Source organism: Heterodontus francisci, chromosome 19 (assembly GCF_036365525.1).
Source record: "Heterodontus francisci isolate sHetFra1 chromosome 19, sHetFra1.hap1, whole genome shotgun sequence".
NCBI lineage: Eukaryota > Metazoa > Chordata > Chondrichthyes > Heterodontiformes > Heterodontidae > Heterodontus > Heterodontus francisci.
Window position 1 is genome coordinate 14,889,934 of NC_090389.1, and position 25,410 is coordinate 14,915,343.

The window sequence follows — 25,410 nt, forward strand, 5'->3', positions numbered from 1 at the left end:
CAGCAGGAGATCGGTTGGAGACTTGGGCGGAGAAATGGCAGATGAATTTTAATTCGGGCAAATGTGAGGTAATGCATTTTGGAAGATGTAATACAGGTGGGAAGTATACAGGAAATGGCAGAACCCTTAGGAATATTGACAGGCAGAGAGATCTGGGCGTACAGGTCCACAGGTCACTGAAAGTGGCAACGCAGGTGGATAAGGTAGTCAAGAAGGGATATGGCATGCTTGCCTTCATCGGTCGGGGCATAGAGTATAAAAATAGGCAAGTCATGCTGCAGCTGTACAGAACCTTAGTTAGGCCACACTTAGAATATTGCGTGCAATTCTGGTCGCCACACTACCAGAAGGATGTGGAGGCTTTGGAGAGGGTACAGAAGAGGTTTACCAGGATGTTGCCTGGTCTGGAGGGCATTAGCTATGAGGAGAGGTTGGATAAACTCGAATTGTTTTCACTGGAACGACGGAGGTGGAGGGGCGACATGATAGAGGTTTACAAAGTTATAAGCGGCATGGACAGAGTGGATAGTCAGAAGCTTTTTCCCAGGGTGGAAGAGTCAGTTACTAGGGGACATAGGTTTAAGGTGAGAGGGGCAAAGTTTAGAGGGGATGTGCGAGGCAAGTTCTTTACACAGAGGGTGGTGAGTGCCTGGAACTTGTTGCCGGGGGAGGTGGTGGAAGCAGGTACGATAGCTACGTTTAAGAGGCATCTTGATAAATACATGAATAGGATGGGAATAGGGGGATACGGACCCCGGAAGTGCAGAAAGTTTTACTTTCGGCAGGCATCAAGATCGGCGCAGGCTTGGAGGGCCGAATGGCCTGTTCCTGTGCTGTACTGTTCTTTGTTCTTTGTTCTATCCCTTGCTTCCTTTTTAAACAGAGGTACAATGTTAGCAGTCCTCCAGTCCTCTGGCACCACACCTGTATCCAGTGAGGATTGGAAAATGATGGTCAGACTATTTCCTCCCTGGCTTCTTTTAACAGCCTAGGGTACATTTCACCCGGCCCTGGAGATGTATCCACTTTCAAGGATGCGACTCCCATTAATACTTCCTCTCTCCCGACGTTTATCACATCCAGTACTTCACACCCCTTTTCTTAACTACAATATCTGCATCGTCCCCTTATTTTTTGAAGACAGATGCAAAGTATTCATTAAGCACCATACCAATATTTTCCACCCCTACACATAGGTTACCTTTTTGGTTTATTATGGGCCCTACTCTTTCCTTAGTTATCCTCTTATTCTTAATGTATTGATAAAACATCTTTGGGTTCACCTTGATTTTGCTTGCCATTTTCTTTCATGCGCTGTCTTTGCTTTCCTAATTTCCTTTTTGATTTTGCTCCTCCACTTTCTATATTCCTCTTGTCTTGATTTCTCGGTGTGGGACATAAGCTTTCCCTTTCTGCGTTATCCTACCCTGTCAGCTCCTTGACATCCATGGGGCTCTAGATTTGGCTGCCTCACCCTTTTCCTTTGTGGGAACATGTTTACCCTGAATCCTTTGACTCTCCCCTTTGAATGCCTCCCATTGCTCTGACACAGATTTACCTTCAAGTACTGCCACGTGTCTATTTGTGCCAGCTCATCTGCTTTATTTGCTATACTTCTTGCATTGAAGTAGATACCCTTGAGCATTGCCAAACTCTTCTTTTATTTTTTAACCTTTGTTTCCTCTGCCTTCCAGACTCATCCACTAATTTTTTGCCTTCCATTTTCATTTCTGATTTTGTCCCAACTGAGTCTACCCGCAGGTCCCCAACCCCCTGCCAAACTAGTTTAAACCACCCCCAACAGAGTGGCGCAGTGGTTAGCACTGCATCCTCACAGCTCCAGTGACCTAGGTTCAGTTCTGGGTACTGCCTGTGCGGAGTTTGCAAATTCTCCCTGTGACCGCGTGGGTTTCCGCTGGGTGCTCCGGTTTCCTCCCACAGCCAAAGACTTGCAGGTTGATAGGTAAATTGGCCATTGTAAATTGCCCCTAGTGTAAGTAGGTGGTAGGAGAATAGTGGGGATGTGGTAGGAATATGGGATTAATGTAGGATTAGTATAAATGGGTGGTTGTTGGTCGGCACAGACTTGGTGGGCCGAATGGCCTGTTTCAGTGCTGTATCTCTCTATGACTCTACTTCAACAGAACTAGCAAAACGCCCTGCAAGTAACTCAATCCCAGCTCTGTTCAGGTGCAACCCATCGGGCCTGTACTGGTCCCATCTCCCTCAGAGCCAGTCCCAAGAATCTAAAGCCCTCCCTCTTGCACCAACTTTCCAGCCTCGCGTTCATCTGTCTTATCCTTCTATTCTTGTACTCACTTGCATGTGGCATTGGGAGTAATCCGGAGACTGCTACTTTTGAAGTCCTGCTTGCTAATTTCTCACCTAGCTCAGTAAACTCTTTCTGCAGGACCACATCCCTCTTTCTACCCATGTAATTTGTACCAATGTGGACCACGACAGCTGGCTGTTCACCCTCCCCACTCAGGATGCTCTGCAGCCGCTCAGTGACATACTTGACCCTGACACCAGGGAGGCAACACACCATCATGGATTCACGTCTGTGGCCACAGAAACACCTGTCTGTTCCCCTGACTATCGAATCTCCTATCACGATCGCTCTTCCAGTCTTCCTTGTGCCCCTATGTGCAGCTGAGCCACCCATGGTGCCATGGCCTTGCCTCTGGCTGCACTCCCCAGATAAACCACCATTTTCCTCCATATACAAAACTGAATACCAGTTGGAGAGTGAGGTGCATTCAGGAGTCTTCTGCACCACCTGCCTGTTTCTTCTTGACTGTCCAGCGGTGACCTATTTCCTCTCTCCCTGCATATTCTTAAGCTGCAGGGTGCCCACATCTATAAAGTTACTATCCATGAAGCTCTCATCCTCACGGATACACCGCAGTGTCCCCAGCTGCTGCTCAAGTTCCGAAACCCAGAGCTCTAAATGCTGCAATTGACGACACTTCCTGCATATATGGTTATCCATGACCCAAGAAGTGCTGTGGAGTTCCCACATAGCACAGGATGTGCATTCCAAAGGTTGGAGCAGCCCTGCTATTCCTCCATCTATTAGATAATAACCTTGGTAGTACAAATAAACCCTGCTACTAATAAACCCAGCTGCTGCTAATACTCATAACCCTACCAATAGTAATAAAAAGTAACAATAGTAATAATAACCTTACTAAAGCTAACACTAATCTTTACCAATACTAATCTACCTTACCACTATTAATATACCCTACCAATACTAAAACGTTACCAATAACTTCACCAATAGTAATAAACCTTATTTAAAAATAAAAGATAAGACTCACCAGCTACCCACTTGTTACTTGTTAGTAATACGAACAGGAGACCGTCTGCGCATCTGCGCACCTTGGCGCAGCCTGATGACGTCAGTGGCCGGCTGCGTTGTAGGAATCACTTTGTATTTTTAACGTTTTTGAATTCCCAGTTGTTAAGACTCAGTCCTTCAGCAGCAAACACTCACCAGCCAATCAACTCATCACTTTCCTGTGATGTCACAGTTTGCGTTTTTTTTTCCCCTCTTCAAACTCTGGCACGTCGAGATACTTGGTCCACCGCTGCTCCCGACTCTCTCCAGGTAAGTGGAAGGCCCCGAGCCTGGGTCTGGACTTATTCTATCCCCGGTAGGTTACTCGCAGGTTCGCTACCGCTCCGACTCTCTCCAGATAAGTGGAATTGAATTGAAAGCTCAGTTCCAGGTTCAATAGAGCACTGACATTGTAAATAGTCTGGTTCAGCCTGAGACAGTGGCCAGAGAGGGTGATGGAGTTGATGGTAACCCGTAGCAAGTTTGTGGCGGGCACCAAAGACAATGTTTAACTGGAGGAAATTGCAACTCACCCAAGACTGGATATTGGGGAGGCAGGGGAGAGGGAGAAAAAGGAGGGATCAAGGGAGCTGGTAGAGAAATGAAGCTGGGGCGTTGTCAACGTAAAGAAAGAACTTGCATTTATATATAGTGCCCTTCATAACCTCAGACCGTCCTCATGCGTTTCACAGTCAATTAGGTATGTTTGAAGTATGAACACTGTTATAATGTTGGGAAACACTGCAGCCAACTTTTTTTTATTCATTTATGGGATGCGGGCGTCGATGGCTAGGCCAGCATTTATTGCCCATCCCTAATTGCCCTTGAGAAGGTGGTGGTGAGCTGCCTTCTTGAACCGCTGCAGTCCATTTGGGGTAGGTTTACCCACAGTGCTGTTAGGAAGGGAGTTCCAGGATTTTGACCCAGTGACAGTGAAGGAACAGCGATATAGTTCCAAGTTAGGATGGTGTGTGGCTTGGACGGGAACTTGCAGGTGGTGGTGTTCCCATGTATTTGCTGCTCTTATCCTTCTAGTCGGTAGAGGTCGCAGGTTTGGAAGGTGCTGTCTAAGGATCCTTGGTGCGTTGCTGCAGTGCATCTTGTAGATGGTACACACTGCTGCCACTGTGCATCAGTGGTGAAGGGAGTGAATGTTTGTGGATGGGGTGCCAATCAAGCAGGCTGCTTTGTCCTGGATGGTGTCAAGCTTCTTGAGTGTTGTTGGAGCTGCACCCATTCAGGCAAGTGGAAAGTGTTCCATCACACTCCTGACTTGTGCCTTGTAGATGGTGGAGAGGCTTTGGGGAGTCAGGAGATGAGTTACTCACCACAGGATTCCTAGCCTCTGACCTGCTCTTGTAGCCATGGTATTTATATGGCTACTTGAGTTCAGTTTCTGGTCAGTGGTCACCCCTCGGATGTTGATAGTGTGGGATTCAGTGATGGTAATGCCATTGAATGTCAAGCGGAGATGGTTAGATTCTCTCTTGTTGGAGATGGTCATTGTCTGGCACTTATGTAGCGCGAGTGTTACTTGCCACTTATCAGCCCAAGCCTGGATATTGTCCAGGTCTTGCTGCATTTCTATACGGACTGCTTCAGTATCTGAGGGATCGTGAATGGTGCTGAACATTGCGCAATCATTGTGCCAACATCCCCACTTCTGACTCTATGATTAAAGGAAGGTCATTGATGAAGCAGCTGAAGATGGTTGGGCCTAGAACACTACTCTGAGGAACTCCTGCAGTGATGTCCTGGAGCTCAGATGATTGACCTCCAACAACCACAACCATCTTTCTTTGCATTAGATATGACTCCTACCAGCGGAGAGTTTTCCCCCTGATTCCCATTGCTCGGGTTTCATGATGCCATACTCGGTCAAATGCTGCCTTGATGTCAAGGGCAGTCACTCTCACCTCACCTCTCCTCTTGACTTCAGCTCTTTTGTCCATGTTTGAACCAAAGCTGTAATGAGGTCAGGAGCTGAGTGGCCCTGGCAGAACCCAAACTGAGTGTCACTGAGCAGGTTATTGCTAAGCAAATGCTGCTTGATGGCACTATTGATGACGCCTTCCATCACTTTACTGATGATTGAGAGTAGACTGATGGGGCGGTAATTGGCTGGGTTGGATTTGTCCTGCTTTTTGTGTACAGGACATACATGGGGAATTTTCCACATTGCATTCGGAAAGGCCGCAAAAAGCAGTGTGATAATCACCAGATAATTTGTTCTTTAGTGATGTTGGTTGAGGGAAAAATGTTGGCCAGGTCACTGGCAGAACTCCACTGATCATCTTCAGATAGTCCCATGGGATCATTTTATGTCCAGCAGAGCGGACCAGAAGGGTCTCAGTTTAACATTTCATCCAAGAGACAGTACCTCCAACAGTGAAACACTGTCTACTACACTGAAGTGCCAGCTTTGATTATGTGCTCAAGTTTCTAGAGTGGAGCTTGAGCACATGACTCCTGAATCAGAGGCAAGAGTGCTCCCACTGAGTCATGGCTGACATCTAAAACGTAAATGTATAAGCTGGAGTATATCCACAGATCATGCTGCTAAGGAGCAGCATGTAGGTGAAAAAGAAGAGAAGGCCATAGATGTAGTCTTGGGGAACTCCCAAGGTGACAGTGTCATGGTGGAAAGAGAAGGCATTGCCAGATATGCTTTGACTACAGTCAGAAAGGTAAGAATAGAACCAAGTGAATGGAACCAAGTGAGGACAATCCAACCAGCTAAACAACAAAGAAGTGTTGGAGGGGAATGGTGTGGTCAGTAATGTCAAAGGCTGCAGAGAGAACAAGAAAGAATAATGCATCACAGTCACAGAAAATATCATTTGTAACTTTGCTTTGGGCTGTTTTGGTGCTGTGGGAGGAACAGAGACCTGATTAGAGGGATTCAAGTAGGGAGGTGCAGAAGAAATTGGCAACAGCATATTCATAGACTTTAATACTAAATCCTTCTGAAAGTCTTATTTTTGTAATAATTTAGGCATAAAGCCATATAGGCAAGAAGGCCAGTACTGAGTTTGTTAACCTCTGTCAGGGTGACGATTTGCAATTGGCCTAGGGATCTAGTAGCTGTCAGAAAGAGAATGTTATCAGTGTCACTGGATTAAAACCCAACTGCAAGAGGAAAAGAACAATGTTTTAATCTAGTTCCCCATCAACACACATACTGAATATTTTACACAGTTCTCGCAATCAGGAGCCATTTTGGAATTGAACTGTTAGAAATATTACTGATGGGGTGGTGTCCGGGAGCGTGCCCACTAATTGCAGTGAGAGCAGAGATTTTGGATTTTCCAAGAAATTGCTCTATCCAGCCACTTCAACATTACAATCCCTTTGGTTTTTTTTCTCTCCCCTGTCTATTTCAGCTGATTTAATTTGAATGTTTTTTGTTTATTCAGTCAGTGCTTGACAGATTATTACAGTAATATATATTGAGCTTGGCAGTGTAAGGGAGCTGAATTAATATACACAACTGAAGCTGAAGCACCCCAGGGTCAGGTACTGTCTCGTGACTGATGTTATTTCCAATTGTTAATGCTGTCAGATGCAGTAACTCCTCAAGCAAGCTGTCCCATTATATAATCGGCATCACAGTTTAAACAAACATATTCAGAAAAGTCAACAGAAATAGACAAAAATAAAGGATATTATTGATTCTTTATAACTGTGAATTTTATTCTTAAAAGCATCTCAGCTTGTTTGAAAGATTTGAACATGGATATTTAACTGTAAGAAAGAGAATCATGACGTTTTCATATATGAGCCTCAGCATGAACAATCCGAGAAAACAGAGTAATTACACACCAGTTCAGCAAATTCACGAGGGAATTCAGGAGAATTTCCTTACTCCGAGAGTGAGGCAAATAGCATAGATGCATTTAAGGAGAAACTAGATAAATACTTGAGGGAGAAAGGAATAGAAGGATATTCTGATAGAGTTGGATGAAGTAGGGTGGAAGAAAGCTTGTGTGGAGCATAAACACTGGCATAAATCTAATATGAAAGCAAAATACTGCAGATGCTGGAAATCTGAAATAAAAACAGAGATTGCTGGAAATACTCAACAGGTCAGGCAGCATCTGGGGAGAGAGATGCAGAGTTAACGTTTCAGGTCTGTGACCTTTTATCAGACCCGTTCTGATGAAAGGTCACAGAACTGAAACGTCAACTCTGCTTCTCTCTCCACAAATGCTGCCTGACCTGCTGAGTATTTCCAGCATTTTCTGTTTTTATTACTGGCATAAATCATGGGTTGAATGGCCTGTTGCTATGCTGTAAATTCGATGTAATTCTGTGTAAGATTGAAAGAGAAGGCCACACTGAGGTAATTCAATCTAAACCCAAACATGTGAAGAAAGCTGCTTGGGTGAGGTGCCTGAGAACTATTGGTGCCCATGAAACCTCACCCAACAAGTGTCAACACTTTCAGGAGAGGTGTAAAGACAGAAAATAACTGACATGGCAAATAGAATAGACTTGAAATTTTAGGTCCTGTCCTACACCAGGTTTATCAGATTTTGTGTTTCTTGTTACTTATATAAAGTTCCTGACTTAAGCCTACATTTTCTGGCTCATACATTCCCCTTATATTAAAAAAAACATCAGTTTGCTTAAGTACACTGAGGCCTGTATTGTTTTAAATTTTAGAACCACAATCAGTACCAGTTGTAAACACAGGCATTTGCACACAGATTGTGGTTGGGTGTACAGTGATTTAACATACTGTCCCTTCAACTCTGACACTTGGGGTTAAATCCATCCCAAATTACGGGGTGAAAATCTTCTCTCTTGGCTGCACGGGTCCCACAGGAAATGAGTTTGGGCAGTCTCAATCCACTTCCTAACAGGCATTGCCGACACCACAAACTATCACTAATGGATAACCAGACTCAAATAACGATAATGGAAACGCTGGACCACTGCAGTATGGAATGCTCTTCTGAGGTTGGGTATCAGGCAATTTGAGTAGATTGCAATTGAGAGGTGTCAGGCTTGCACTCTAGCAAAAGAGAAGATCAATAAAAGACAAAAGAATATTTTCAAGTGTAAGTGGACCGCAGATTAAAATGCACATTCTAAACCAGACCGTAGAAGATTAAAGGGGCTGTCAGTATTGCTGTATCCATGAAGGTTGGACTATGCCCTACAGGCTCACTTTAGGTTTGTTCTTCCTTCATTGTGATTTTGTTATTGAAGATAAATTGGCAAGTATTGTTCAAATAACTGTGGAGCATTCAGCATGTCACTTTGTGATTCACAGGACTGTATCAGTCTTGGCTCCGGAGAGCCCTCTGTAAGTGAACATTGCTCCTTCGTGATGTACCACAACAACAGTCCACGGTGGGGCGAGATCGTCAAACTGCCCATCCCCGTTGACAAGTTTAGGGGCTCACACCTTCGATTTGAGTTCAGACACTGTTCCAGTAAGTACTCCCAAGTCTTGGCTTTAAACAGGAAAAATTTTTGAAAGGGTCACATTCAGTGTTTTCTGCAAAAAATACTGTACTAACAGGCTTTTGTATCATAGAAACATAGAAAAATAGGAGCAGGAGTAGGCCATTCGGCTCTTCGAGCCTGCTCCGCCATTCAATACGATCATGGCTAATCATCCAAACTCAGTAACCTGTTCCCGCTTTCTCCCCATATCCCTTGATCCTATTAGCCCTAAGAACTGTATCTAACTCTTTCTTGAATATATTTAATGATTTGGCCTCAACTGCTTTCTGTGGTAGAGAATTCCACAGGTTCACCAGTCTCTGGGTGAAGAAATCTCTTTTCATCTCAGTCCTAAATGGCTTACCCCTTATCCTTAGACTGTGACCCCTGGTCCTGGACTCCCCAGCCATCGGGAACATCCTTCCTGCCTCTAGTCTGTCTAGTCCTGTTAGAATTTTGTAGGTTTCTATGAGATCTGCTCTCATTCTTCTAAACTCTAGCAAATATAAGCATAATCGACCCAATCTCTCTTCATACGTCAGTCCTGCCATCCCAGGAATCAGTCTGATGAATCTCCGAACCATTAACAGTGGCATTTTTTTCATGCAAAATGTCCAAAAGCCCTCAACTGCTATGCCATGCAGTGGTTGCTCAGTCGTTCATACACTGAGTCATCTACTACTCAAGTTCCTAACCTTAGCTTCATTTCCACAGGAAAAAAGAGGAAATTAAAAGGTAAGTCATCCTTGGCCCTCTCTCTCATTTCCTATTGACCATTCTCAAAGTAGTTTTAGACAGAGCCCTACGAGAGACCTGTCTGCTCAATGAAGTGGCCTTGGACGCATGCAACCCGGGAAGATCAGTTGGGAGTAAAAGTGAGAAAATAAATTGAAAAAGCGTATTTCAATATGTCCTTTCTATTTCTGCATTTTTTTTTTAATGGAACAATGAAAATTTTCACAAACTTAACTCCATGCTTTTCTCTTGTGAAGTGTATTGAGGTGAGATGGTTCTATCCATATAATGTCCAGGAGGTTGTGAGGGATTGAGAGACCAGGACAAAGGGGAATGATTGTATCACAGGTGTGGGATCTGTCCTTCATTGTTACAAATCTGCATATGTTGAATTAGCAAAGATTTTTTTATGTTTAATAGATTTATTTTCCTGAACACACTGGCCCAAAATTCACATGGGACCAAATCCCATCTGTAAGTGACACAGACTATCTGTTATTCCATATTTATTCAAGATATGTGTTTGTGAAAGTATCTTGACCGCGCTGTTGCGGTGTCCAGAGCTCCCCAATGATTCATTTTGTAGAAAAGGAAAGACTTCATTTTTATAGCACTTTTCATGACCTAAAGCTGTCCCAAAGCACTTCATAGCCAATTAAGTAGTTTTGAAGTGTAGTCACTGTTGTAATGTAGGAAAGGCGATAACCAATTTGCACACAGCAAGCTACCACAAATACCAATGCAATAATGACCAGAAAATCTGTTTTTGATGTTTGTTGAGAGATAAATATATCTCTGCTTGTCTTTGAAATAGTGCGATGGGACCTTTTATGTTCACTTGAGAGGGTAGACAGGGCCTCGGTTTAATGTTTCATCCAAAAGACGACACTTAAAACAGTGCAGCACTCCTTCAGTACGGCAGTGGAGGCCAGGATTTTACCCTTGGCGGACGGGAGCCATCTACCGACTGAAAAATTATAGCGAACCCACTTCTGACTGGCCTGGGGATCTGACCCACATTTTGCGGGTCCTCAGCCTTTAATTGTTCTGAGACGGGACTTCCGCCCGCTTAAGGCAGGAACCCCTGCATAATGGAGCTGCCGGCCAATCTGTCGGGAGTGGTGGCAACTGCTGGGACTGCAGCCCAGCTTTGTGAGGAAGATGTCGGGGAGCCCTGGAACGCAGGTAAGTTTTCGTTGCCCCGCTGTGGGTGACCGGTCGGACCCCGGCGAGGCAAGGGTGGTCGCTTGTGGGGATGGGGGTCATGTTGGGTGTTGGGGGTGGTTGGGGCAGCAGGGGTGGCCCTCCATCGGGCACAGATGCCCGATCATGAGGGCCTGCCCCCAGGCCATCAGAGAGCCGACTGTTTTTAACTGGCGGCTTTTCTTGGGCCTGGCCGCCCGACCATCCACAGGTAAAATCGCCGTAGCGGCAAGCAGAGGCCCTTAAGTGGCTGTTCAGTGGCCATTTCAGGGCCTTGATTGGCCTGGGACGGGTGGGCCGTTTTTCGCCACCACCGCCCTGCAAAAATTGGCAGAGGAGGTGGGAGCGGGTCCGGAAGGGCCCCCGAGCCTCCTGGTCCATTTTACGCCCGCCACCTTCCCGCTCTTTGTGGGGGGTGTCAAATTCCGGCTGGAGTGTCAGCTTGAATTATGTGCTTAAATGTCTGGAGTGGCAAGTAACTCAGCAATATGGACCAGAAGGTTCTGACTTTGATTCCCAGTCTGCTGAGTTAGCTGATCTCCATCCTGAACCAGAGAAAAGAATCAAACAGCCTGCGGGCACTCACCATCTAGGTTGACATGTAAAGAATGATCACGGAAGAGATAAAGCATTTCCACACCTTTTCCCTGTTATTGGGTCTATTCCCACCAGTATACAGAAGAACTGACAGAGCTGTACCTTTACCTGCAAAACCAGTAATAAACTCAGATCATTGGGTGTCTGCAGCTGTTATTATGGCCCAGTATCCTGCAATAACCAAGCTGATACTGCTGTTTCCGTTCACTTACCAATTTGCACCTCCCTGCTCCTTTGCTTTCCTGAAGCATTGGTTATCTCACTGGGATGCTAGTCACTGTGTACCAGTCACCCTCCGGTACCTTTCCAAAGTGGTTCTTATTCATGTTTGAGCCAGGCTATTCGACTTTGGGACCATCACACCTAGCTCTGAAACTGTTGCCATTCAACATTCATATATGTGCACTTCCAGAACAGGGTCAATAGATAGCCTGGCTGTGTAACCCTCCCAGAAAATCCTCTGAGCTTGGCTCAGTCAGAAAATGCCCAGTGTGGTAGTGAGTCATACAGATAAGAAATATCTACATTTCCATCCCTGGTCCAGTCTGGGTTGATCTAACTGATTTCAGCACCCTTGGATTTCTGAAGGGAGGCCAAGCCTAGAACTTTGCCCGCAGCAAGGATGAGATTGCACACTTGTAAAATTACATTTTCAGGGCCAGAGAAGTTGTTTGGTGGTAATTATGACCGAAAACACCATTAAAATGCACTTACTCCTGAATGCACCAGCCCTAACGTTTTATGTTATCTTTCAACAGAATTAGTGGCAAGTACCCCAAGTTCATGCCATTGCATGTTTTTCAATGTCAAGCCTACCAGCAAGGACTGCTACAGCGCTCTCTGTGGAGGAGCAGGGTATCTCTGACAGCAGCTTCCAGATTCTTGTGTTTAAATGCGCATGTGTGGATGCCAGAAGTTGCTCTCCGATTAACTCCATAATAACAGTGAACACTGTTAGCCTCACCATTATTATGAACACAAGATCCGGGCCACCGTTATGTCTGCTCTGGTTATAGGGGTGTATATTGACTGGGATAAACAGTTGCAGCTGCTCAGATTCACAGTACTGATAATGTAAAACTTTGTTCCATTGCCTCTTACCCAAAGTCCTAATTTCAATGTCCAACTTTAATTTAGCAAAAGACAAAGGTGAAAAGAAGCTGTTTGGTTTTGCATTTACACCACTGATGCGAGATGATGGTACAACACTTTCAGATGATGTCCATGAGCTGTATGTTTATAAGGTAATTACAGTCCTCTTTGTTCACTTATCAGATGTAGCAGCTACTCTTACAATGTTGCATGTCAGTTTAATTGTGGTATCCTGTCAACAAGCACTTCAGATTCAGACCCATTCAATGGTCCTTTCAAAGGGCTGCAGCCTAGAACCTAATCTTACACACTCCCAGCAATCTGCTATTAGTGCCAGTTATTCCTCCCCTTCATCCTTCAGTGCTGTATCTCTAATCTAAACCTTTAGCAAGCTGCAGTAGCCATCGACACCCACCAACAATATGCTGGGGTAATAGATGCAACCCGCAATCTTCTTGGGTCACAGATTTTCCGCTCACTCATTAATCTTTTCGATTCACAGACTCCCTCCCTGGTGATATCTAGAATCAGAGCCTAGCCCTACCCATTGATCTTCTGGAATTGTAGGCACATTCCCACTCACCCCTCCACAGTGATGTTCTAAAGTCCTTCCCCCAGTGGCATGCCTGACTTTAACCAATAAAGTATATGTTGAAATTTCTCCAGATTTGTATTGAAATTATGCTGTTGTGATGGTAAGGAAGTGTGCTGAGTCAGACTACTGGATTCTTCCCAGCCCTCACAGTGAAAATCCTTTGTGATTGGCCTTTAATACAAGTAGCCATTTATTCAGTGTTTGTCACAAATTAATTACAACACAGTTTGATATCCACATTAGGAACCTTGGTAATGCTACAGTTATTGTCTGTGGATTATTACAGTCAGCATTAATTTACTGTGACCAACTTTTAAACAAACACAACGATCAGCGAGAAACTATTTTGAACTAATCAATTTAAAAACACTGTCAAATGCTCTTGTGTATCTAGTGTAATTGCCACAAAATGATTCACTTGATAAATCCATATGCTGAATGCAGGGAGAAAGTGGATGTCGGCATGAGAGGTTCGAGAAGAAAATGTAATCAATAAGACCCTTAAACATCCGAAACTCTGATTTGGAAAGTGTTTGTAGATTCGAGATAGAAGTTGTTCAGTACTCTAGCCATCGATCATCGTAACATAATATCACAGCACAAAATGAGACTATTTGGCCCATCATGCCCGTAGCAATTTCTATCCACTTCCTCGCTCTTTCCCCATAGTCCGGTTAAATTTTTCTTGCAAATTATTTCTCCAATTTTCTTTTGAAAATTCCCACTGAATCTGCTTCCGCAACCCTTTCAGGAAGTGAGTTCCAGATCATAACAACTCAATGCATAAAAACATGATGGCAATGATTAGTATGAAGAAGGTGAAATTTTCACCTCCAAAAGAACTTAACAGACTTCTCCAGGCCCAATACAGAATTGCAGTACATTGGCTGAAAGACTAATTGGAAATGTGACACTTGTAGGTGGTAGATTTCTGCTTGAGCATTGTTTTACTAGCATTCTAACTCACAGTACAATAAACTCATTGAGTTCAGTCCTATAATATGCTGTTTTTAGCACACTTCATTCAGACAGCACCATGATATAATAGAGATGATACAATCGTCACACCTCAAAGTAGCACACTTTATCACGTGCAAAGTGTTGACACTGAATTCAGATCCATAGCACCAGTTGAGATGGTCCTATGGAAGCCAAATGCCCTCCAGGTGGGGCATGCTGTACCACCAGCCACTTGCAGCATGGTCCCTATGCTGAGGTGCTTGCATTGACGTCCCCTGTGTGCACAGGAAGCATCTAACCTGGGCTATCATGGCATCACTCAGCTCCACTATCTGATAGGATGCTGAACTTCCAAATTTAGACCACACAGGTCCAATGTACTTATTCAATTGTCACTCACCAAGGAACAAGAGTTCAGTTGTAAGAGGAGACCAGCACGAGCATTGCTTAAAGGGCCAGGAACCCAACTTGCAGGTAAAGTAATTTAGAATAACTTCTGCAATTGCAAAGTTGCTGGGAGTATCTAGACTATTTTTGGAGGTGATGTGGTAAGTTGCTGGATTTGGCAGGAATGTGTCTGCATCTTCACAGGGAGAGGAAAGGATTGGGTGACCCATCTACACAAAGGCTGCAACAAGTTTATGGTCTGCAGTTGCAGTGCCTCTGGGTCTGCAAGATGACAGGGAGATGGAGCAAAGGCTGAGGAGGTGCCCTCTGAAGCCAAACTCCTCCGTGCCCCTTAACAATGACAGGAGGCTGTCTGGCAGACCACTCAACGTACCCAGCATCTTGGTGTGCATGCCCATCAGTGTTCTCCTGTATGCCACACCATTGAGGTCCTCATCTGAAACCTCTGCAGAACTCATCTGCGACCTCGCCCTCTGACGAGCTGGCACATAAATCAGCCTTTCCCCCTGGCATGGCTACAGCCCACTCATGCCTACTGGCTCACCCTGTGCAGATCCCAACTCTGTACTTACTTCGAAGGTATATGAAGAGCTGATATCCATGAGTTAGATCAAGTGACAAGGCCTCTTCATCAGTGTTGTGCTGTTGCTCTTTCTCCTTCTCCTGGGGCTGTTGTGGCTGGGGATGCAGCAGTTCTTGGGTGGCTGAAAGCAGAAAATCAGAAAGGGAAGGTTGGTCTGAGGGAAGGGCAGTGGGGTGGGAAGTGAGAGGTCCATGGCCACACCATTAGCTCATCATACCAGAGAGCAGGATGAGGTTGAGCTTTGAAAAGAGGCATAAGGCAGGAACAAGCCATCATCCTCAATGTTCTCAGTAATGCCAGATGCCATGGGCTCTGTTGCAGCTGGCACCATGACGTGAGGAACCATTTCCTCTGTCGGCTCAGGAGATGCAGCTGTCCTTGCCCCCTGCCAGTTATACACTGCTCCATTTCTTGTTTTCCACCTTTGTTTTTCTGAAAGAGGGAGGCCAGAATGTCAGTGATTGTGTTACGCTGTTTGACTGATATGCCTGCCATAGCTGAATAGCTGGAGATATGTGGAAGCAGCGTGAACTGGGTATGCGGCAGGCATCATTAGAATACGTGTGAGGGTAAGGTGGAGTATCTGGATGTTAGGCTTGAGACCTGAGTACCAGGGAGTGCTGCTGGCTGAGTGATGGGGGTGTGGTGCATGAGAAACATAGAAAATAGGAGCAGGAGTAGGCCATTTAGCCCTTCGAGCCTGCTCCGCCATTCATTATGATCATGGCTCATCATCCAACTCAGTAACCTGTTCCGGCTTTCGCCCCACACCCTTTGATCTGTTTAGACCCAAGAGCTATATCTAACTCCTTTTTGAAAACATTCAGTGTTTTGGCCTCAACTACTTTCTGTGGTAGCGAATTCCACAGGCTCACCACTCTCTGGGTGAAGAGATTTCTCCTCATTTCAGTCCTGAAAGGTTTATCCCATATCCTTAGACTATGACCCCTGCATATTCCCCTCTCTCAGTTTATAGCCATTCAGATAATAATCTGCCTTCTTGTTTTTGCTACCAAAGTGGATAACCTCACATTTATTCACATTGTACTGCATCTGCCATGCATTTGCCCACTCACTCAACTTGTCCAAATCGCCCTGAAGCCTCTCTGCATACTCCTCACAACTCACCCTCCCACCCAGTTTTGTGTCATCTGCAAATTTGGAGATATTACATTTAGTTCCCTCATCTAAATCATTAATATATATTGTGAATAGCTGGGGTCCTAGCACCGATCCCTGCAGTACCCCACTAGTCACTGCCTGCCATTCGGAAAAAGACCCATTTATCCCTACTGTTTGTTTCCTGTCCGCCAACCAATTTTCTATCCATTGCAATACACTGCCCCCAATCCCATGCGCTTTAATTTTACATGCTAATCTCTTATGTGGGACTTTGTCAAAAGCCTTCTGAAAGTCCAAATAAACCACATCCACTTGCTCCACCTCATCAACTCTACTAGTTACATCCTCAAAGAATTGTAGTAGATTTGTCAAGCATGATTTCCCTTTCGTAAAATGATGCTGACTCTGTCCGATTCTACCACTGTTCTCCAAGTGCTCTGCTATAAAACCTTTGATCATGGACTCTAGAATTTTCTCCACTACCGACGTCAGGCTGACTGGTCTATAATTCCCTGTTTTCTCTCGACCTCCCTTTTTAAATAGTGGGGTTATATGAGCTACCCTCCAATCTGTAGGAACTGTTCCAGAGTCCATAGAATCTTGGAAGATGACCACCAATGCATCCACTATTTCGAGGGCCACTTTCTTAAGTACTCTGGGATGCATACCATCAGGCCCTGGGGATTTATCGGCCTTCACAGAATCACAGAATAATAGAGTGCAGAAGAGGCCCTTCGGCCCATCGAGTCTGCACCGATGTATTAAAGACACCTGACCTGTCTACCTAATCCCATTTGCCAGCACTTGGCCCATAGCCTTGAATGTTATGACATGCCAAGTGCTGATCCAGGTACTTTTTAAAGGATGTGAGGCAACCTGCCTCTACCACCCTCCCAGGCAGGGCATTCCAGACCATCACCACCCTCTAGGTAAAAAAATTCTTCTTCAGATCCCCCTTAAACCTCCCGCCCCTCACCTTAAACTTGTGACCCCTCGTAACTGACCCTTCAACTAAGAGGAACAGCTGCTCCCTATCCACCCTGTCCATGCCCCTCATAATCTTGTACACCTTGATCAGGTCACCCCTCAGTCTTCTCTGCTCCAGTGAAAACAACCCAGGCCTATCCAACCTCTCTTCATAGCTTAAATGTTCCATCCCAGGCAACATCCTGGTGAATCGCCTCTGCACCCCCTCCATTGCAATCACATCCTTTCTATAATGTGGCGACCAGAATTGCACACAGTACTCCAGCTGTGGCCTTAACAAAGTTCTGTATAACTCCAACATGACCTCCCTGCTTTTGTAATCTATGCCTCAATTGATAAAGGCAAGTGTCCCATATGCCTTTTTCACCACCCTATTAACCTGCCCTTCTGCCTTCAGAGATCTATGGACAAACACGCCAAGGTCCCTTTGTTCCTCGGAACTTCCCAGTGTCAAGCCATTCATTGAATACTTCCGTGTCACATTACTCCTTCCAAAGTGTATCACCTCACACTTTTCAGCTATAAATTCCATCTGCCACTTTTCTGCCCATTTGACCATCCCGTCTATATCTTGCTGTAACCTAAGACACTCACTGTTAACCTCTCGGCCAATCTTTGTGTCATCCGCGAACTTACTGATCCTACACCTCAAATAGTCATCTATGTCGTTTATATAAATGACAAACAATAGGGGACCAAGCACAGATCCCTGTGGAATGCCACTGGGCACTGGCTTCCAGTAACTAAAACAGCCGTCTGTCATCACGCTCTGTCTCCTACAGCTAAGCCAATTTTGAATCCACCTTATCAAGTTACCTTGTATCCCATGTGCATTTGCTTTCTTGATAAGTCTCCCATGTGGGACCTTGTCAAAGGCTTTGCTGAAATCGATGTAAACTGCATCAACTGCACTACCCCCATCTACACACCTGGTCACATGCTCAAAAAATTCAATCAAATTTGTTCGGCATGATCTCCCTCTGACAAAGCCATGCTGACTATTCCTAAGCAAATTTTGCCTCTCCAAGTGGAGATAGATTCTCTCCTTCAGAATTTTCTCCAATAGTTTCCCTACCACTGACGTGAGACTTACTGGTCTGTAGTTCCCTGGCTTATCTCGAAAACCTTTCTTAAATAGTGGGACCACATTAGCTGTTCTCCAGTTCTCTGGCACCTCCCCCGTGGCCAGAGAGGAATTAAAAATTAGGGTCAGAGCCCCTGCAATCTCCACCCTCGCCTCCCACAGCATCCTGGGACACAAATCATCCGGACCTGGAGATTTGTCCACTTTTAAGCCTTCCAAAACCTCCAATACCTTGTCACTCCCGATGACAATTTGCTCAAGAACCTCACAGTCTCTCTCTAAGTTCCATATCTACATCCTCATTCTCTTGGGTGAAGACAGATGTGACGTATTCGTTCAACACCCTACCAATGTCCTCTGGCTCCACCCACAAATTTCCCCCTTTGTCCCGAATGGGTCCTACTCTTTCCCTGGTTATCCTCTTCCCATTGATATACTTCTAGAATATCTTGGGATTTTCCCTACTTTTACCAGCCAGAGCTTTCTCATATCCCCTCTTTGCTCTCCCAATTGCTTTCTTAAGCTCCATCCTACACTTTCTGTACTCCAGTAATGCTTCCATTGATTTGCTCTCCTTGTATTTGCTAAAAGCCTCTCTTTTCCTTCTCATCGTACCCTGAATGTTTCTGGTCATCCATGGTTCTCTGGGATTGTTGCTCCGACCTATTACCCTTGAGGGAACATGTTGGGTCTGTGCCCTCCCCATTTCCTTTTTGAATGCTCCCCACTGCTGTTCTGTAGATTTCCCGACAAGTAACTCTTTCCAGTCTACCTTGGCCAGATCCTGCCTTATTTTACTAAAATTCGCTCTCCCCCAATCCAAAACCTTTTTTTGCAACTTGTCTATTTCTTTCTCCATAACAAGCTTAAATTGTACCATGTTGTGGTCGCTATTACCAAAATGCCCCCCCCCCACCAACACATCGTCCACCTGTCCGGCTTCATTCCCCAGCACTGCACTCTCCCTTGTTGGATCCTCTACATATTGAGCTAAAAAGTTCTCCTGTATACATTTTAAGAACTCCACTCCATCTAATCCCTTCACACAATGACTATCCCAATTAATGTTGGGAAAGTTGAAATCACCTAATATAATTACCCTATTATTTTTACACACCTCTGCAAATTGCACACATATTTGCTCCTCAATTTCCCGCAGACGATCTGGGGGTCTATAATAAACACCTAGCAATGTGGCTGTTCCTTTTTTATTCCTAAACTCTACCCATAAAGCTTCATTTGATGCCCCCTCCAAGAAATCATCTCTCCTTACTGCAGTAACTGACTCCTTAACTAATATTGCAATGCCCCATCCTCTTTTACCCCCTCCTCTGTCTCGCCTGAAGATTCTATATCCCGGGTTATTGAGCTGCCAATCCTGCCGCTCCCTCAACCATGTCTGCGTAATGGCTACTGTATCACAATTCCACGTGTCAATCATTGCCCTTAACTCATCCGTTTTACCTGCAATACTCCTGGCATTAAAGGAGAGGCCTTCCATCCTGGTCTTACTCCCTTGAAACTTACTTCCGCTGTATTCCCTCTGACTTGTTTGCTTTCCTGTGTTTAGCTGTGTCCCTATTCTGCTAGGAGTCTGCATCCCCTCCCCCTGCCAAATTAGTTTAAACTCCTCCCAACAGCACTAGCAAACCCACCAGCAAGGATGTTAGTCCCCCTCTGGTTCAGATGTAGACCGTCCCGCTTGTACAGGTCCCACCTTCCCCAGAAACGGTCCCAGTGGTCCAGGAATCTAAAACCCTCCCTCCTGCACCAACTCTTAAGCCACGCATTCATCTGTGCTATTCTCCTATTTCTATACTCGCTAGCACGTGGCACTGGGAGTAATCCAGAGATTACAACCCGAGAGGTCCTGCTTTTTAGTCTGCTGCCTAACTCCCTGAATTCTTGATGCAAGACCTCATCCCTCTTTCTACCTATGTCATTGGTACCAACATGTACCATGACCTCTGCCTTATCACCCTCCCCCTTCAGGATGCCTTGCAGTCGTTCAGTGATATCCTGGCACCAGGGAGGCAACACACCATCCTGGAGTCACGTTGACGGCCACAGTAGCGCCTATCTGTTCCCCTGACTATAGAATCCCCTATTACTATTGCTCTTCCTGTCTTTCCCCCTTCCTGTGCAGACAGGCTGCTTGCGCTGCCAGAAGTTTGGCTCTGTCCGCACTCCCTGGAGGAACCAGCCTCATCAGCCTCCAAAATGGAATACCGATTTGCAAGCGGGACCCCAGGGGACTCCTGAACTACCTGCCTGATTCTCTTGGACTGCCTGGTGGTCACCCATTCCCTTCCTTCCTCAAGTCCCTTCAGCTGCGGTGTGACCACCTCTCTATACGCACTATCCACAATGCTCTCAGACTCACGGATGCTCCACAGTGTTTCCATCCGCCGTTCCAGCTCTGAAACCCGAGCTTCCAGGAGCTGCAGCTGGACAGACTTCCTGCACACATGCTGGTCCCGGGGACTGGAAATGTTCCCAGATTCCCATATGCAGCAAGAGGAGCAAACCATGGCTTCAAGCTCTCCTGCCATGACTAAACCCTTTAAATTTAAAACTTTAGAAGATTATAATTTAAAAAAACAACTAAGTCTTGCTGAAACAATGACTTACAATTCAATCCACTTTGAAAAATACCCACCAGGACTTACTCACCAGTCAGCTGTGCTCTTTGGAAACTCTCGGCTCCCCTCACGCTCTTTGAGGACAGGTAGAAAATGAAAGGAGCTCCTCGCTCCCTCCTCACCGAACTTCCTCAGTCACCAAACTTCCACTTTAACACTCTAAAGCAACCCAAGTCAGCACTCCAGTGCAAAGTTCAATCCCATCAATTTCCCCAACACCATTTCCCTACTAATGCTGATTTCTTTGAGTTCCTCTCTCTCACTAAGCCCTGTGTTCCCCAACATTTCTGGTATGATATTTGTGTCCTCCTTTGTGAAGACAGAACCAAAGTATGCATTTCGTTGGTCAGCCATTTCTTTATTCCCTGTAATAAATTCCCCTGTTTCTGACTCTAAGGGACCTACATTTGTCTTCACCAATCTTTTTCTCTTCACATACCTATAGAAACTTTTACAGTCAGTTTTTATGTTCCCCGCATGCTTGCTTTTGTACTGTATTTTCCCCTTCTTAATCAATTCCTTGGTCCTTCTTTGCTGGATTCTAAACTGCTCCCAATCCTCAGGTCTGTTGTTTTTCCTGGCAAATGTATATGCCTCTTCCTTGGATATAATGCTATCTCTAACTTCCCTTGTAAGCCATGGTTTGGCTACTTTTCCCATTTTACTTTTGCACCAGACAGGGAGAAACAATTGTTGCAGTTCATCTGTGCGCTCCTTAAATGTTTGCCATGCCTATCCACTGTCATCCCTTTAAGTAATGTTTCCCAATCCATCATGGCCAACTCGCGCCTCATACCTTCGTAGTTTCCTTTGGCATCGTGAGAGGCTAGTGGAGTTGTGGGTAGGAGATATCAGGTGAAGATGCATTCACTGATCCTAACCACTCGCATCAGTTCATTAAACTTCTTGTGGCACTGCTGCCAGCAAACACAAGAACACAAGAAATAGGAACATAAGTAGACCGTGTGGCCCATCGAGCCTGTTCCACCATTCAAAAGAATCATGGCTGATCTTAGGATTCAATTCCACTTTCCCGCCCACTCGCCATATCCCTTGATTCGCTGAGACCAAAAATCTGTCTATCTCAGCCTTAAATGTATTCAATGATGGAGCATCCACAACCCACTGGGTAGAAAATTCCAAAGATCCACAACCCTTTGAGTGAAGTCATTTCTCCTCATCTCAGTCTAAAATGATTGGTCCCTTATCCTGAGGCTATGCCCCTGTGTTTTAAATTCCTCGACCAGTGGAAACAATCTCTCAGTGTCTCCCCTATCCAGCCCCTTTGGAATCTTGTATGTTTCAGTGAGATGGCCTCTCATTCTTCTAAACTCCAGAGAATACAGGCCCAATTTACCTCGTCTCTGATCATAGGACAACCCCTCATCCCAGGAACCAAGCTAGTGAACCTTCGCTGTACTGCCTCCAATGCAAGTGTATCCTTTCTTAAATGTGGAAACCAAAACTGCGTACAGTACTCCAGGTGTGATCTCACCAAAACCCTGTACAATTGTAGCAATACTTCCTTATTCTTGTATTCCAATCCCCTTGCAATAAAGGCCAACATGACATTTGCCTTCCTAATTGCTTACTGTACTTGCATGCTAAATTTCTGCGTTCCTTGTACAAGCACACCCAAGTCTCTTTGCACATCGACATTTACAAGGTTCACACCTTTTAAAAAAAATTCTGCTTTTCTATTTTTACGACCAAATGCATAACTTAACACTCCCGACATTATACTTCATCTGCCATCTTGTTGCCTACTCACTTAACCTGTCTATATCTCTTCGCATCCCTGTGTCCTCCCCACAGCTTATCCTTCCACCTACCTTTGTATCATCAGCAAACTTAGATACATTGCTCTCTGTCTCTTCATCCAAGTCATTAATATGGATTGTAAATAGCTGAGGCCCCAGCACTGATCCTTGAAACACTCCATGATTTACTGCCTGCCAACTTGAAAATGTCCCGTTTATGCCCACTCATTGTTTCCTGTCTGTTAACCAATCATCTATCCATGCTAATATATTACCCCCAACACCATGAGCCCTTATTTTGCCTACTAATCTTTTATGTGGCACCTTCTCGAATGCCTTTTGGCAATCTAGGTATACTACATGTACTGGTTCCCCTTTATCTATCCTACTTGTTACATCCTCAAAAAACTCTAATAAATTTGTCAAACAGGATTTCCTTTTAGTAAATATTCAGCAGGTCTGGCACCATCTGTGGAGAGAGAAGCAGAGTTAAAGTTTCAGGTCAGTAACCCTTCATCAGAACTGGCAGAGCCAGAAATGTAATAGGTTTTAAGCAAGTAAAGCGGGGGTAGGGCAAGAGATAACAAAAGAGGTGTTGCTAGGACAAGGTCACAGAGAATAACTGACCAGAAGGTCATGGAGCAAAGGCAAACAACAGATGCTGCCAGACCTGCTGAGTATTTCCAGCATTTCTTGTTTTTATTTCAGATTTCCAGCATCTGCAGTATTTTGTTTTCATTTCCTTTTAGTAAAACCTTGTTGACTTGTTCGAATCATACTGTGCTTTTCTAAGTGCATTGTTAAGACTTCCTTAATAATAGATTCCAGCATTTTCCTGACGACTGATGTTAAGCTAACTGGTCTGTAGTTCCCTGTTTTCTCTCTCCCTCCTTTTTGAAAAGCAGTGTAACGTTTTCCAGCTTCCAGTCTGATGGGACCATTCCCGAATCTATGGAATTTTGGAAAATCATAGCTATCTCTGCAGCTATCTCTTTTAGAACCCTAGGGTGTAGGCCATCAGGTCCTGGAGATTTATCAGATTTTAGTCCCTTAAGTTTCTCCAATACTTTTTCTCTGCTGATATGAATTTTCTTAATTTCTTCAACCTTTTAGCCCCTAGTTTACTGTATATTTCTGGTATGGAACTTGTGACTTCTACTGTGAAGATAGACACAAAACATTTTTTCAATGCTTCTGTCCTTGGGGCCAGATGCCAGGAATTGACCTGCCTGGTCACCTGCTCCCGATTCCTTCTGAGGGTGGCCCTTGAGGGCCTCCTGCCAACACCAACCCCCCTCTCCCCCACCACCCTCCCTGTGGAACCATGGAGTCTCTCTTCCTGTCCATTTCCACCACTAAGGCCTCCAGCACCACATCCGTGATCCTGGAGCCCTCTCTCTGCCCTGGTTTTCCATTTTCCTTGTTTACAATTGCAGCAATAATATTCAGCAGCAGCCTCCTGTAATTCAGTGCAACCTCCCTTTAAAAGGGATAGACCGCATTTAAGAAGAGAAGGCTGGCTACACCATATGCTCTTGGCACACGCTGCTCAGCCCCCAGCTGAGCGGTCAGGCAGCCAGAAATGTGGGCCCTGCTCGTACCAATGCTACAGTCAGGCAAATGAGGCGGCACCAAATTTGCATGCTGCCTACCTCCAGCTCAACAGACATGGGCAGATTGCAAATTACAACCCTGCACCCAAAAAAACATGGATTAATTTTTAGCCCTATGTATCATCAACCTTACACCCAATTGGCTCAACTGTCACATTCACATAACAATCACAAAGAACAATTCAGAGAATTTTTTTTTTGAAAAAAATGAGAGCAGTCAGAGAATTACAAAGGGCAGACAATTTAGGGAAACTTCCCTCATTAGCAACAATTAGAATCTAATTGAAGGAGTAAAACAAAACATTGCAACAGGAATAGGCCATTCAGTCCCCAAGCCGGCTTAGCTGTTCAGATCATGGTTCAGACGTACCTCAACTCTGTTTACTCGCCTTTGCTCCATATCCCTTAATATACTTACCTAACAAAAATCTGTCAATCTTAGTCTTGAAAGCTACAATTGACCTAATATCTACAGCCTTTTGGGGGAGATATATTTACAGATTTTCACTAACCTTTGTGTGAAAAAGTGCTCCCTGATTTCTCTCCTCAATGGCTTCACACTAATCCTTGTTCTTGATTCCCCATTCGAAGAAATATTTTCTCTATATGTAGTCTGTTGAATCCTTTTAAAATTTTAAACACCTCAATCAGATCACTCCTCAATCTTCTAAACTAAAGGGCCTATAAGGGAACCTGTCCTCATAATTTAAACCCCTTATGCCCCACTATCAGTCTGGTGAATCTGTGCTATACGGCCCTCTAAGACAAATGTATTCTCCCTGAGGTGGTGCCCTGAATTGAATACAATATTCCAAATGGTGTCTAACACTGGAACTCTGTACAACTGAAGCATCACTTCCTCCCCTTTGTATTCCAGCCCCTTGTGATAAAGGCCAGCAATCCATCAGCCTTTTTGACTGCTTTTTGTTGAGCTGTGACTTTAAAAGGATAAGCCAGGTTGCACTCCACTTTAGCAGTTAAACATCAGATCCCAAAGGAGATCAATGAGTTAATCAATATGATAGGGTTCTTTCTTAAAGCTAATTACTGCAGCTCTTCTCCTTTGCTGCTTGTTCTCTGCCATTCCATCAACTAAGGGGTACACACCAGAAGCCGTTGAGTGGGTCAGCTAGTGCTCTTTCGGCTAAAGGAGGAAGCAACAGTGGTGAAGGGTAGTAGGGGACCAAGATGTATGATGTAGATAAATGGTAGAAAGCATTGAATTAACCTGG

General features: G+C 44.8%; 1 protein-coding gene across 1 annotated transcript in view; it reads left to right on the plus strand.

Moving 5' to 3' along the window:
- dock3 (dedicator of cytokinesis 3) overlaps nt 1-25,410 on the plus strand; it is a 1,369,418-nt gene that overhangs the window by 1,079,804 nt on the left and 264,204 nt on the right. The window contains exons 16-17 of the mRNA XM_068052296.1: nt 8,622-8,784; nt 12,470-12,576. Coding sequence (XP_067908397.1) covers nt 8,622-8,784; nt 12,470-12,576 — 270 coding nt within the window. The remainder of the gene's footprint in view (nt 1-8,621; nt 8,785-12,469; nt 12,577-25,410) is intronic.